The sequence below is a fragment of the Artibeus jamaicensis genome, unplaced genomic scaffold (genome assembly GCF_021234435.1).
Source record: "Artibeus jamaicensis isolate MK-2021 breed Jamaican fruit bat unplaced genomic scaffold, CSHL_Jam_final contig_467, whole genome shotgun sequence".
Taxonomy (NCBI): Eukaryota; Metazoa; Chordata; class Mammalia; order Chiroptera; family Phyllostomidae; genus Artibeus; species Artibeus jamaicensis.
Window position 1 is genome coordinate 3,609,395 of NW_026521845.1, and position 14,072 is coordinate 3,623,466.

At 42.0% G+C, this 14,072-nt stretch overlaps 1 protein-coding gene across 3 annotated transcripts in view; it reads right to left on the reverse strand.

Annotated features, from left to right (window-relative positions):
- RGS7 (regulator of G protein signaling 7) overlaps positions 1 to 14,072 on the reverse strand; it is a 305,346-nt gene that overhangs the window by 74,595 nt on the left and 216,679 nt on the right. For all 3 annotated transcript variants that reach the window (XM_053667351.1, XM_053667352.1, XM_053667353.1), the window contains exon 5: positions 387 to 493. In XM_053667351.1, coding sequence (XP_053523326.1) covers positions 387 to 493 — 107 coding nt within the window. The remainder of the gene's footprint in view (positions 1 to 386; positions 494 to 14,072) is intronic.

The window sequence follows — 14,072 nt, forward strand, 5'->3', positions numbered from 1 at the left end:
CTATATCCTATCCTGGAGCTTCAGACAGTCTATAAATGTTTGCTTGCACTGAAGATGATTCTGGATCACACACAAGGGCAAAAAATTAGTAGCTAAAAATGTAACTTAAAGGTAACTTTCCTAGCTTCCTGAATTGCATTTAGTGACCCTGAAGTTCTCTCAAGACTTTTCTATACAGTATAACTTGAGTCACCATAAAATTCAGCTTCCATGAGTCATCTTAACTAAGTGCTCTCCATCTTTCTTTGTTTCTTGTTCTTACATCTTAAATTTGACCATTAGTTTTCAACTAGCGCAAGTTAAATGCCGCAATTTTCTGGAAAAAGAATCAACAAACAAAATACAGATGTCTATTTTACTGTTAAAGAATGCTTTTATTAACTTACTTGGAACCGGTAAAAGGTGCCGTCGTCCTTGAGTGTGAGGACGTGATCGGAGATGGGAAAGAAGTAGCCGTGAGCAGCCATCAGCGTCCCCAGATGGAGCGCCTCCACTGTTTCATGAGAACAAACAAGAATATAGGAAAACCTTTTTTAAATGATCCGTTTACCAAAGTGTAGGGCTTGTCACATGTTTCCTGTTGAGCATGTTATTGCATCTCCAAAGACCATGTATTGTTCTTCTTCTTTGGTCAGCTTTTACACAAGGGTCTAAGACGGCTCAGGCTGCTGGTAGTGATGGTTCAGTGCCTAACCACCCACTGTGATGACCAGCCCGGAAAACATGACATTATGGAACACTGAAACTGAAAGATTATTATTACCCTGAAATTCCAGAACCCGACCCCTTCATTCTCTAGATGGGACGTATTTCGCTGTAGGTTCATGTCCGTCCACACCTTCATAAACAATTCTATCTGGCATTTATATAGCCCACTGAACTTTTAAAAGCCTTCCCCTTCACATCACTCCCTGGCCTGTATCATAAATACCAAATATTGTCAGTGATTCTTCTCCTGGATCACCATCATCAGATGCTAACAGGCGAAGTAAAGGCACCTTGAGCCATTTATGCTTCAGTAAGTGAGCCTTACAGTCCTGTGACTGCCCAGATTGTTTTAGGTTTTACTGTTCCATACACAGTATTCGTGATGTGGACTAGGAAGAGGCTTATTTGACAAGGAGAACATGATGCTTCCCCAATAGGCTGGGCAGTAGCCAGAACACAATACTCTAATCGTCATGCTCTGTCTCCAGCAGCCAACCATTTCTTCCAACGAAGGATTAATAAAATCTGATTTAAAAAGTTGCCTCTGCACGTGGGCAGTGACAATACACGTTCACAAATCTGAAGTTTAGAAAATAGGAAACTGTGCAAAGTTATTTTTATTCTAACGTGAACATATACACATATAAAAATAAAGTCATATTTCTTTATGCTGGTGTTATCGTTGTACACAATTTATTTATAGATGATTTTGTTTCTTAGACAAGTAGCTAAAATTGTTCTTTAGGATTTTCACAGTCGTTTCAGAACTAGGAGGATTTACTTGTATCTCCAGCCATGGAGCATGGGAGCTTAGAGCTTCAGCCAGAACTAAGTCACCAAGCCAATGAACTAAGCATGAGAATCCCCTCCCTCCCCATGCCTATATTGGCTAATAAAAAAAAATTGTTACATTTATCTGTTATGGGTTATTATGATGCTCCCTTTCATAGTTATCTAATGTCTTGCAAACATGTGCATTGGTAACTTCTACCTCCAGCCTCTCACTGCATTGTTCTTATCAATAATAAAGGACAACTGTCCATCATCCTCATTGCCATGTCCCTGGAACACTGTCATTAAGAGTCCCAGTCATCTTCTCCACACCCTCATTCAAGCCCCTCCTGGCACAGAATGGTCTTTTTCTATAAGGGAGCATTTTTCATTATGTACGCACATATATTATATATATGATATGTAATATATAAATATATATTTATTATTTCCACACCCTCTTAATTCAAAGTCAACCAATGCCTTCTCACACCCTGTGTTGCCTACAACTATATACGAACATATTGTGTGAATCTTATTAAAACTCTAGAGCTAGTATGACGTTGTGGGAAGAACAAACCCACCTCTGAGAAATCCACTAACTTTAGTTACTTAAACTTTCCATGCCTCACCCATCTATTCAAGGTTAACGAAGCCTCCCTGAAGGGTTAGTATGAGAATCAAGTAAGAATCTATGTAAAGAAGTTGGAATGGTGCCTTGTGCATAGTAGGTACTCAACAGATGGTAGCTATCATGCTTCATATTTACATACGGAATGATTTTTACTTTTCACCAAAATTCTTTTGGGAAATCCACTTCCATAAATTTGCCTTCATTTGGGCTAAGTGCGGGAAGCTGGCAGTCCTAAAGGGCAATAGCCCTTTGCGTCTCCTTCCTGTGGATTATCTATAAAATTTAAATGGTAGGAGGATCTTTGAGGATTGCTGGCCCACTTGGGTGAGCAGGTTCTTGTAGCCTTGAGCTTGGTCAGAGACCCTGGATGCTCCTGTCAGGTAGCAATGGGCAAAAAAATGTATTCTATCCACTTCAGGAATTCAAAATCAGGCGGCCCACCTAGCTTGTCACAGCCATCTTTATTCATTTTATCCCCGGAAGTCTGTGGCCTAGGAAAATACGGCTATGGCTATTTTCCAGGAAGAAAAATTGAGCTCTGGCACATGAGAAAGTTTGCAGAGTATAAATGTGAGAAAGGAAAACTGAGATGCTCAGAAGGATGCACAGGAAATGCACAGGGAAGAGTGTGACTAAAAGCAAAAAGAAACAAAAGACAGTTGAAGGACAAAGTGCTGATGAAAATTAGAAAAATGTAGTGAAAGTAAATGTAGAGAAATAAAGACAAATATTACCCAGCATCTATTAGAAATTAACTACAGTAGATCACACCTCTCCTCCAGGGCAAGGTGCGTATATGTGGGTTTTCTTCAGGTGGCCCTAGGGTAATTAGACCTGCATAAGTGTTTGTTGATAAGAATAATAATGCAGACTTCCAACAAGATGGAGGCATAGGTGGAGATGCCCTGCTTTCTCACACAACCAAGTTTAGAGACAACAAAATATTAGCAACAGAAAACACAGCCAGAACACAGAAAATTGAACTTTTCGGAAGTCTGGTAACAATGAATGCTTCAGCCTGACCAGTAAGAGAGGCGAAACCAGCAGCTGGCGGAGCAGGATTGCACAGGAAAACTCGGTCAGACGGACTCAAGTGCAGGGATCCCAGGCACAGGGTTGCAAAGGGCGGACCCAGTGAGCAACTGGCAGATCTGGGGAGGGTGAAGGGTGGCGGGTTGACTGTGCTGGTGCATTCCTGCGCAGACAGACTGGCAAGGGAGTGGGCAGCGAGATGGGACCGAGCGGGTCCCAGCGATGAGAGGCAGCAGAGACGGCTGCCATTTCCCAGCTCTGACCCTGCACCCACATACAGTGTCACAACCCAGCGATCTGAGTGACCCTACCCTGGTGAACACCTAAGGCTTCGCCCCTCACCCAGTCCCTGGAAGCAGGAGAGGGGGACACCATTTCCCCACTCTAACCCCGCCCCCACATACAGTCCAGCGACCCCCGCCCTGGAGGCCCTGCCCCACTCCTAAGGCTCCGCTCCTCATATTTAATGGGCGTGAACAGACCAAAAATGGCTCAAGAAGATCTCAAAGCCCCAGAGCCATAAATCTAAGTGATGAAGAAATAGCAAAACTTTCAGATGCACAGTCAAAACACTGGTCATCAGGATGCTCACAGAACTGGTTGCTTGTAGTCACAAATTAGAGGAACATATGAAGACTAAACTAATTGAAATGAATGGCAATGCACAGGAAACAAATAGTAATAAAATAAAAACTGGGACTCAAATCAAAGGAGTGGACCAGAAGAAGGAAAAAAATGACCAACCAGAAAAGGATGAAGAAACAAGAATTCAAAAACATGAGGAGAGACTTAGGAACCTCCAGGACATCTTTAAACGCTCCAACATCAGAATTATAGGGGTACCAGCAGGGGGAAAGGAACAGCCACCAGTGAAAAACTTATTTGAACAAATAATAAAGGAGAATTTCCCCAATCTGGCAAAGGAAATAGACTTCCAAGAAATCCAGGAAGCTCAGAGAGTCCCAAAAAAGTTGGACCCAAGAAGAAACACACCAAAGCACATCATCATTACATTAGCCAAGATTAAAATGAAGGAGAGAATCCTAGAAGCAGCAAGAGATAAGGGGACAGTCACCTACAAAGGAGTTCCCATCAGACTGTCAGCGGATTTCTCAAAAGAGACCTTACAGGCAAGAAAGGGCTGGAAAGAGGTATTCCAAGTCATGAAAACCAGAGACCTACAACCAAGATTGCTCTATCCAGCAAAGCTTTCATTTAGAATGGAAGGGCAGATAAAGTACTTCTCAGGTAAGGTCAAGTTCAAGGAGTTCATCATCAAGCCCTTATTATATAAAGGCAAGGGCAAGTCCACCAAGCCCTTATTATATAAAATGTTAAAGGGACTTATCTAAGAAAAAGAAGTTAAAAAAAGATGAACAGTGAAAGGACAGCAGACTCACAGTTATTAAGAACCACACCTAAAACAAAAGCAAACTAAGAGGACAGCTAGATCAGGAGCAAAAACATAGAAATGAAGATCTCATGGAGGGTTAGCAACAGGGGAGTGGGAGGAAAAGGGGGGAGAAGGTACAGAAAATAAGTAGCATAGATGGTAGGTAGAAAATAGATAGGGGGGAGGGCAAGAATAGTATGGAAAATATAGAATCTAAAGAACTTGAGACACATGGTCATAAACTAAAGGGGGGAATGGTAGGGGTGGGGGAGTGCAGGGTGGAGGGGAATGAAGGGGGGAATAGAACAACTGTAATGGCATAATCAATAAAATAAAAATAAAAATAAAAAAAGAAGAAGAATGCACCACTTGTAACACCTGCCTCTATTTTTTATTTGAAAAGGCAATATTCTATTTTTGTTTCATTTGAAGACATAAATTCTCACTTCACTACCCTGCCAAGAGACAGTCATGCTCCATTGTTTTATTAATAGAAAAAAATGGTTTTGATCCATTTTCAAAATTCCTAGAACTCAGTAGAGGTATATTTGTGGGGGTATCAACAGAATCAAAATTTAGTTTCTATGTGCCTCACACATACCTCAGAGGCAGAGTTCAAATCAAACCATTTAACCGAGAATGTCAGAGGACTGAACTTCTAACACAGACTGTAAAATGATACCAAGGACATTGATGAAATAGTAACCAGAAGGGACCGAGATTGTAGATGGTACATGTTGTCACAGGGCCTCTGGGGACAGATAAATTCTGGGATGAAAAACGAGGGAGCTGGCATAGATTTTCTGCTTCATTTACGACTATAAGCTTAGCATAGCAACAGCAAAAGTAGCTAATGAATCCCTATTTGCTGAATGGGTGAGTAAGTAAACATATGAATAAAGGACAGAGAAAATATAAAAAATAATCTACTGTATGAAAAATACTAACCAAGTTATTTCAGGTGTAATCATGAGGAGCTTGTTCAGCTCTTCCAAGATGATGTCAATATTTAAACTCTTTTTTCAAAATAATGGTATAAGCTTTTGAGGCGGAGCTATTGTAGGTATTTGATTATGGGGAAAAGTAACAGTAATATAAAGGGCATAGCCAGCACTAAGGGAAATCGTGGCGGGCTACACTGACCCACGGCCCAGCTGCTCCTGCAGCTCAGCACAGTCTCGATCTAATAGGGATCTGGAGGGCCACTGGCAGTCTTGGAACAAAATGTTGGGAGTTTAATGAGTAATCCTCCCAATAATGGCACGCCAGATGGCTCCGCAACCCGATGCTTCTCAGCAAGATGATCACTAATTAATCTCCGCGCACTTGTGTCATTCACGTCACCCACACAGCTGAAGAAACTTCAACGACGAACCTACCAGAAGATTTCAGTTTATTTTGCATTGGGATAGTCCAGCCGCGAGGCAGCTGAGAAATAAAAATCCATTTCCAAACTATTGTTATGATGGGACTAAGGTAGTTTTGTTAAGTCTGATGTGTTCATCATGTTGCTTCAACCCCATAGCAATAGGATTATCAAGATCCTTTAAAAGCAAAAAAAAAAAAAAAAAAAAAGGAAAGAAAAAGGAAAAACAGAAATCTATGTAACATAACTTGTCTTTGGACCACAACTTCAGAAAGTTCATAGGATTAAAATCATATTATGAAAGAGGCCTATGCTATTCAGTTCTATATTTCCAGGCATAGAAGCACATACTTATATATTCAGCTCTATATTTTCAAAACTGAGCTAATAATTTTCTTGTTCTGAGGTCCCACTCCTGACACCTTCTGTCCCTTCCAAGTACAGGTCATAACTTTGAAGTGATGGAAAAATGCTTCTGAGTCAAGAAGATAGTATTTTAAAAATATCACTAAATCCTATGTTTTTATTCCTGTAATGAGTTATTTACTCTTTTTTTATGTGTTTGTATGAACAAATGTGATTGTTTTGTTGTCAGCATGCAGCCTATTATATGGGGGCAAGTATTTCCGGAGAAAATCGACTCAAAATGGGAAAAAATGATAGCTAATGATAAGGTACTAAGGAAAGAGAAAGGCTAAAAGTAGACCGAGGTAAGTGGCAACATAGTGAAATAGGCATTCATCATGATGATTCTGAGTCATAAAGATTCATTGAACTTGTTATTTTCTGTTTAAGAGGACAGGAAAACGGTCATTTTAGAAATTCTTCAGATACACTTTCTTAAGAACTGGCATTTAAAAAGGTAAGTCATGTGGAAAAAAATCACACATGCAGAACATTTTATTCTCCAAAAAGGCCAAAGTGAAAGTGAGATATTACTATACTTTGGAATTTCTGAGGTAAGCCTATTTTCTCTTTTCTCTTATTTTTAGCATCATTTCCACATAGAAAAATCAAGTACCACTTGCTTTTCAGCTATCACACATTAAGATACAGAGGTGAATAGTACGGTGATATAAAAACAGACAATACATAATAGATTTTATTAGCAAGAAATTAAAACAGAATGTAATTTAAACCAACTTTGATGATTGCACAAAGTAATTAATACGAGTAAGGAATATTTGCAAATGAAGGAGCCGGCAGGGAGGTAAGGCATCTAGGTGGTGTGGGGCCACAGCTGGGGTTGGAACCCTGACTCCCTCATTTGCTAACTGTGTGGCCTGGGCCTGTGTCCTCAGCTGTAAAATGGGGAGATGAAATCCTGACGTCAAAGGTTTGCTGTGCGAATCTGTTGAGATAATATGGGCAGTGCAGTGCAAATAAGGCCTGCCACGTGAAAATGCCCTGGCAATGAGTTACCATCAGCTAGTGGGTACGTGTACAAGGACATGCTCGGTGGCACTTAGTCTAGTCCCAAAGGCAAAGGGTGACCTAGTAGCTGGGGTCCAACTGAGCTTCCAGGTCATGCAGAACACTTCCAACTCCACACCACTTAATGTCTTCCAGGGGGGGCCAGACTGGGGTCTTTGGGTGTGCAGACCCTGAATCTGCTCCGGAATGCAGAAATACCCAAATCGATGAAGTTACTGGTGAAAATGAAAAATGCGTCTTTATGTTACAGGAAAAACCACACCAAATTTTTGGCCAGTCCCATACATCTGGAAGAGAAAATGGCTGAAACCTCTATTTATTTTTCTTCCAGAAACCGTGGAAGCTAATGTTACAAAGTCAAGTGAAACGCTCAGCCAATTAATGGTACTTGAGATAAGGCTCGTGGAAGATGACCGAAATGAACCAACGCACAGTCCCTTAACTTCACGCAGGGAAAACAATGCTGTGTTTCCTAGCAGCGAGCCGGAACTTTCCCGACAGTTATAGAGGAAACGAACCGAATCAAATTCTGCATGGACCTGCCTGTGCTGAAACAACGCAAGCACCTTTCATTCACATGAAAACATGTTATGAATGAATTTTAGTTTAAGCGCAAACATCTCTGACTGGAACCGCATATGAAGGGCAGTGATGAATCAAGGTGTGTTGAGTAATAGAACCCATTTTGATTATATTAATATTTCAGCATGTTCAGAATATAAATTTGAGTGTTAACAGAAATTCTGAAATCGGGATAAAAAAACTCAAAAGCTATGAATGACAATGGGCTGACTCCATGAATTTTTATTCAAATAACTACTGAGATAACTAATTGTTTTTTTTTTTTTTTTAAATAAAGACGCGGCCGACCCGGACGGTTGGCGGCCCCCCCCCCCAACCACCCAGCACACACACCTAACTAATTGTTTTAATTCTTCAAGTTTTGTTGATTAGTGGTGGCAATAAAGATGATATATAAAGTAGGACACATAAACATGGCAACATGAATGAAAATAGAGCAGCATTCCTGAGAAAATACTATTATGAAAGAATTCTAAAAGCCATTATTTATTTTAGTGCCCAATTATGCAATGGTTGGGGAGCGTGCTGTAGCAGAGAAATGGAAGTTTCGCGTCAATCTGTTGCCTCCTCTTTTTGTCTCCTCTGCCATCTCATTCCCTCTCCCTTTGGATACAGCCGTGATACCAATACATGGGTGCCGGGGTGTACGCACCGTATGGGTGAATAACATGATAAAAAAAACTATGATACATTGGGAGTTAATTTTATCTTTAAGTGGGGCCTTTAGAAGTTTAATATTATTATGCCCATGTGTATTTTCATTTCTAATACAAAAACCGTTCAAACTACTGGGGTGCCAATACATGTATTTTTGTTACTTGTCCCAGCACTACTGCCCTATTAAAATTTTCTCCCCTTCTGGGGGAGATCAATCCTCATAAAAAGTGGTGTTATTCATGCATGTCCCCCAGTTCTTACTTCCAACCCCTTCCTTAGCCTCCTGGACTCTGGCTCCTGTACCACAACCCCCACTGAATACGCTGTCTCAAAGAGGCCGCAGCAGATTCTTTGCACAAAAGTCCTACAGCACCTTCCTGGCCCCCCCCACTCCCCTGGTTCTCCGCCCCCCCCTTAACAGGCTTCTGATGAGTCTCTCCCCTGGAAGTGTCTTTCCCACTGGCTCCCAAACTCCCCTCCCCTGCCTTTCTCCTCCCAACCTCTACTGCTGGGAAGTCTCCTGAATCTGTCTTTGCTATGACAGGTGTTTTCCTTTACCCTTTTCTGAAGCCTTTCCTCTTTGTCAGGTTCATAGAATACCAAAGCTTTCATTACCAAATGCATATATATAACTCATTCATTCACTTAATCGGCACACTGGGAAAAGTACTAAACAAGGAGTCAGCCCTGTCTTTAGGAAGTACCGGCTCTATTTAATAGTCCAATTAGGCAAAGCAATGGTCACTCAGCCACTCGGTGTAATAAGAATTTCAGTGGGGTCAGCAGAGCATACTCTGGGACATATTAAATGGACGTCCAATCTCATCTTGAGAACTCAGAAGCTTTCCCTGGAGGAGGTGATGTGTAATTCAAGCCCGAAATAGAAAACAGAAGCTATGAAGCAAAGAGGAAGTTCAAGGAAAAGAAAGCAGCCCATGCAAATGATGGAGTTCCAGAGGACAATGTCACTTAACCAACAGGCTGGAAGGAACAGGCTGGGATAAACATTTGCGATCTGAGCGACAGACGCCATGATAAATCGGCTACATCGAGGCTTTACACTCAAGCTAAAAAGTCTGAATTTTATCCCAAGTGCGATGGGGGAATCTATTAGAGTTGTTGAAATTTAGAAGGTACGTGCTTAGATCTGATTTTTGGATAGATCATCCCAGATGCAGCAAAACGAATATTCGGTTGTGGGGTGAGGGAAGAAGCATGGCTATGAGTTGAAAGACCTCAGTAGTGTCCAGGGAGATGGGGCTGCGCCCAGTAGGAGGAGACAGGCAACAGGGATGGAGATGAGCTGGTGGATCTGAGAGGATTTAGGAGGGAAAGTGTTCAGAGACTTGGGGATAAAGTAAGAAAGGACAATTGTGGGTTTGTTGAATGTATGAGATACCTGTTGAAAATGCAAGTGGGATCTCTACTAGACAGCTCTGTTTATAGGTCAGGAGCTCAGAAGGGATTCAAGACGGGTATTTGCCAGCAGTCACCATGCCACTGGTGAAGAAGATAAAGCAAGCAGTACATGAACTTCATAAGGTCAATAAATAAGAAAGCCCATGTTTTGGTCTCAGAACCCTGACAGTTAAGAGGCAATAGAGGACTCCGTGAAGGATACGAAGTTCAAGTTCTGGTGCAAATCAGGGAATGGAGCAACAAAAGACAAGAGGAAATGAAATATGCTGCAATGAAGTTGAATTAAGGTCTGAGAAGTGATAACTGAATTCAGCAACAAGCAGAATATTACTGACCGCGGTAAATCAAGTTTCAGTTTACAAGTGCAGGAGACAAGCAAGATTCCAGTGAACCAAGAAATAAATTAGAAAAGAGAGAAATTAGAGATAGGAAGTGCAACTAAGTTTGTAAAAATAGAGATACAAAAAAAAATGAAGTCGGCCAGAGGTGGATATTGAACTGTTTTATGATGGGAGATAATTGGGGTTAAAAAAAAAAAACGATGCAGGTATGGTAGGTCATGATAGAAAAATAAATAAAGGATGCAACAAGAACTCTGAAGCTGCATGCTGAGATGGGACAATAAACACCAGGACGCCTAACACAGACAAAGGGAGGTGAGAATGGGTATAGATACTGCCATATTTGGGGGAAGCAAAAAAATCAAGCAAATTGAGAAATTTTCTCTTTGATTGATTGATTAATTTTTTTTAAGCTGTGGCCTGCTGCTGAGGATGATAGAGTAAGAGACATACTTGATGATGTGAGACTTAATGAAAACGAAGAAGGCTTTGAATAATCACTCCCACTGAGTAAATGAATAAGGAATATGACTGTGAATAAGAGAAAAACATTGCCAGAAACTCCTAAAGGCCTGATTGGGATTACACATCATGACCTGTTTTATTTATTTTTTTTTTAATTTTTCAATTACAGTTAACACTCAACCATCTTTTACATTAGTTTCAGGTGTACAGCATAGTGGTTAGACAAGCATATACTTTACAAAGTGATCCCCCCAGTATTTCAAGTCAGCACCTGGCACCCTCCACAGTTGCTACAATATTATTGGCAATATTCCCTGTGCTGTACTTTATGTCCCTGTGGCTGTTTCGTAGTTACCAATTTGGACTAGTTAATCCCTTTTCCTTTTGCATCCAGCCCCCCAACTCCCTCCCCTCTCGCAGCCATCAGCACAGTGCAGCATTATTTACAACATCCAAGATACAGAAGCAACCCAAGTGCCCGCCAACAGATGAATGGATAGACAGTGCGGTACATACATATACACAATGAAATATTACTCCGCCATAAAAAAGAACTGAATCCTGCCATTTGCGATAGTGTGGATGGACCAGGGGTATTAGGCTAAGTGAAATAAGTCAGACAGAGAAAGAGAAACACCATACATTTTACGTATACGTGGAATCCAAAGAACAAAGCGAACAAGCAAACGAAACAGAAATGGACTCACAGATGTCGAAATCACGGCCCCTTGGTGGTGACAGTCTACACACTGCGCGATTTTCGGTAGCATGTTCCCAACTTTCAATCGAGACAGAAACACAGTGAGACGGCCCAACGCAGACAACACTCTCTTGGTGGATCCATTGGAAAGACAAGTTGAGAGGGACTGAGTGTGTGTCTGAGTTGGAGCGGCTGAGTGTTTTCTGTGGACCTAATGATTTCTTCCATGTCTGTCTCTCCTGAGAGCAGGGTGGCCAAGAGCATATCAGTCACCGCCACACCCCTCGGGTCAGAGTGCACACATCTTGTGCGCACATTAAAAATGTACTAAATGCATGAACGGCCCTCTGCAGACTTGGTTTCTCTTGTTACTATGTTATCACATCATCACATGGCGGGGAGAGTTTCCAGACAATTTATAACAGACCAAAGAGGGCATTTCGCTTTAACCCAAGACAAAAATATCTCTTTATTTATCACTTGATCGTCAGAGATGAGGAAACACTGTATTTGTTTCTAAAGAGTTCTCAGAAAAAAAGCATAACCTAAGGCTGTTATTTCACTTAATGTGATATTATTTTAGGCATAGAGATAAATTTCCAAATGATGAATTTGTCTTTTTATGATATTTATGAGATTCTCGTTATGTCCTTGCTACGCCTTTGCTAGTTTTCCAGAGCACTGCAGTATTTCAACCAATAAATCATGTTTTGTTTCCAACGGGAGCTTCTATTTGCTCATAAACTCATGTTTCCATGGAACCAAAGCAAATTTCTTAGGCTGTTTCAGAACATTTGGGGCACTTTTCTGCAGCTGAATAACATCTATTATTGCCATTACTTAGAGAAAAATAAATTAATCGAAGCCTACAGATTAGTAACCCTGGGAAGTTTTACCTTCTGTCCCACAACTAAACACTCTCGGTGCCATGGAAGGTCATGGGGACCTGGGCAGGACTTCTCACCTGTGGAGGTGCATGTTATATGACATTAAATGACATGGCAAAGATGAAAACAGCCCATTTTAACTTAACAGTTTCCTCGTTAAGTATATTCAATTCAATAATATTTACTGAACACCCATATATACCAGGCACACAAAAGAAGCCACAGACCAAGCAAAGGCCACGGCAAAGTCCTCCTACTTATGAAGCTTACATTCCAATAAACACGTGCCTCTGACTTTGGGAAACGTCCTGAAGTCAGACCAGCACGTGACAGTGGAGGGACAGTCCACACCCCTGTCAGCAGGGGTGGTATTGGGTCAACAAGTCATTGAGAGGGGTCAGTCCTAAAAGAGTCAGAGATAAGAATTCGGAAATGGTGGAAAAGAGCAGGAAGAAGGAAAATGTCAGTTACCCTTTTCTCCCCGAGTGCGCTTAGACCACACTCTGAATATACCTAGAACTCCAGTGTTGGGGACGTGGGCCCCTGCCCCAGACTTGGGGAAGGCAACAGGAAAGTGGATGTCAAAGGACTCGAGAACGGATTTGGATTGTGCAAGGGGTGACAGTTGCCCTCTGTGATGTACTTTCCCGCTACTGTCCCTGAGGCTCAAAAGCGCCCTGTGAACGGTTAGTGTGGGAGATGAACGGCGAAGCCGATGGGAAGGTTCAGGCTCGGAACATTCCCGGAATGAGTGGGCCCTGGGCTACAGCCGCAGCGGTGGTAGCAGAGGGTCATTTTGCCAGCACATCTTAAAAAAAGACAGCGGAGGCTGTGTCAAGGATTAGGCACCATGGACAGGCGGGGACAGAGGGGAACATGACACTGTTCATGAGAAGCCCAGAGAAACCATCTGATACGAGGAGGGGGAGATATTACGTGGGCCACATTCCAATAACAAAGCCGGGAGCTCACGCCTTCACAGAAGATTGGGCGGACGTGCTGCTGTTTCGGCTGGGACCATCTCACAGTGGTTTCTAGGAGTGCTTGTTACTCTCCTCCTTATCGTTTCTATACTTCCCAAATTGGCTATGGTGGATTTACATTGATTATTTAATCATTCAAAGTGTTTTAAGGAACAAAAAGTGAATTTGAAGGTACTTCCTGTGACATCTGACAGCTGTCCTTAAGCAAGGTCTACTGAATCACCTGCCAAGTTGTAGGGGACATTTGAGGAAGTACCCAAGGAAGACCTGGAAGGTCATTCAATGAAGGCCAAGGGGCCACCTGTGAAGCTGCCAGAGACAGAAAAAGTGGCAGCATGCCCACCAGAGCACACAGAGAAGCCCACAGCCCCCAGGCCACGGATGTTTCAGTGGGTGAACCCAGAAGAGGAAGAATCACATGGCATGTTTGTGGGCCCCGGCTGGGTAGCTAGGCTGGTTACAGCGTCATCCCGATGCACTGAGGCTGTGGGGTCGATACCCACTCAGGATGCATGCAAGAATCAACCAATGAATGCATCAGGAAGTGGAACCACAAACGGATGTTTATTTCTCTCTCTCTCTCTCATCAATAAATACAATTTTTAGAAAATGTCACCCTTGTTGACATATACAAGTAACCCTGGACGGTCTGAACCTGAAGCTTCCTCTTTCACGGACATTCAGCAGGAAGCAAAGTATT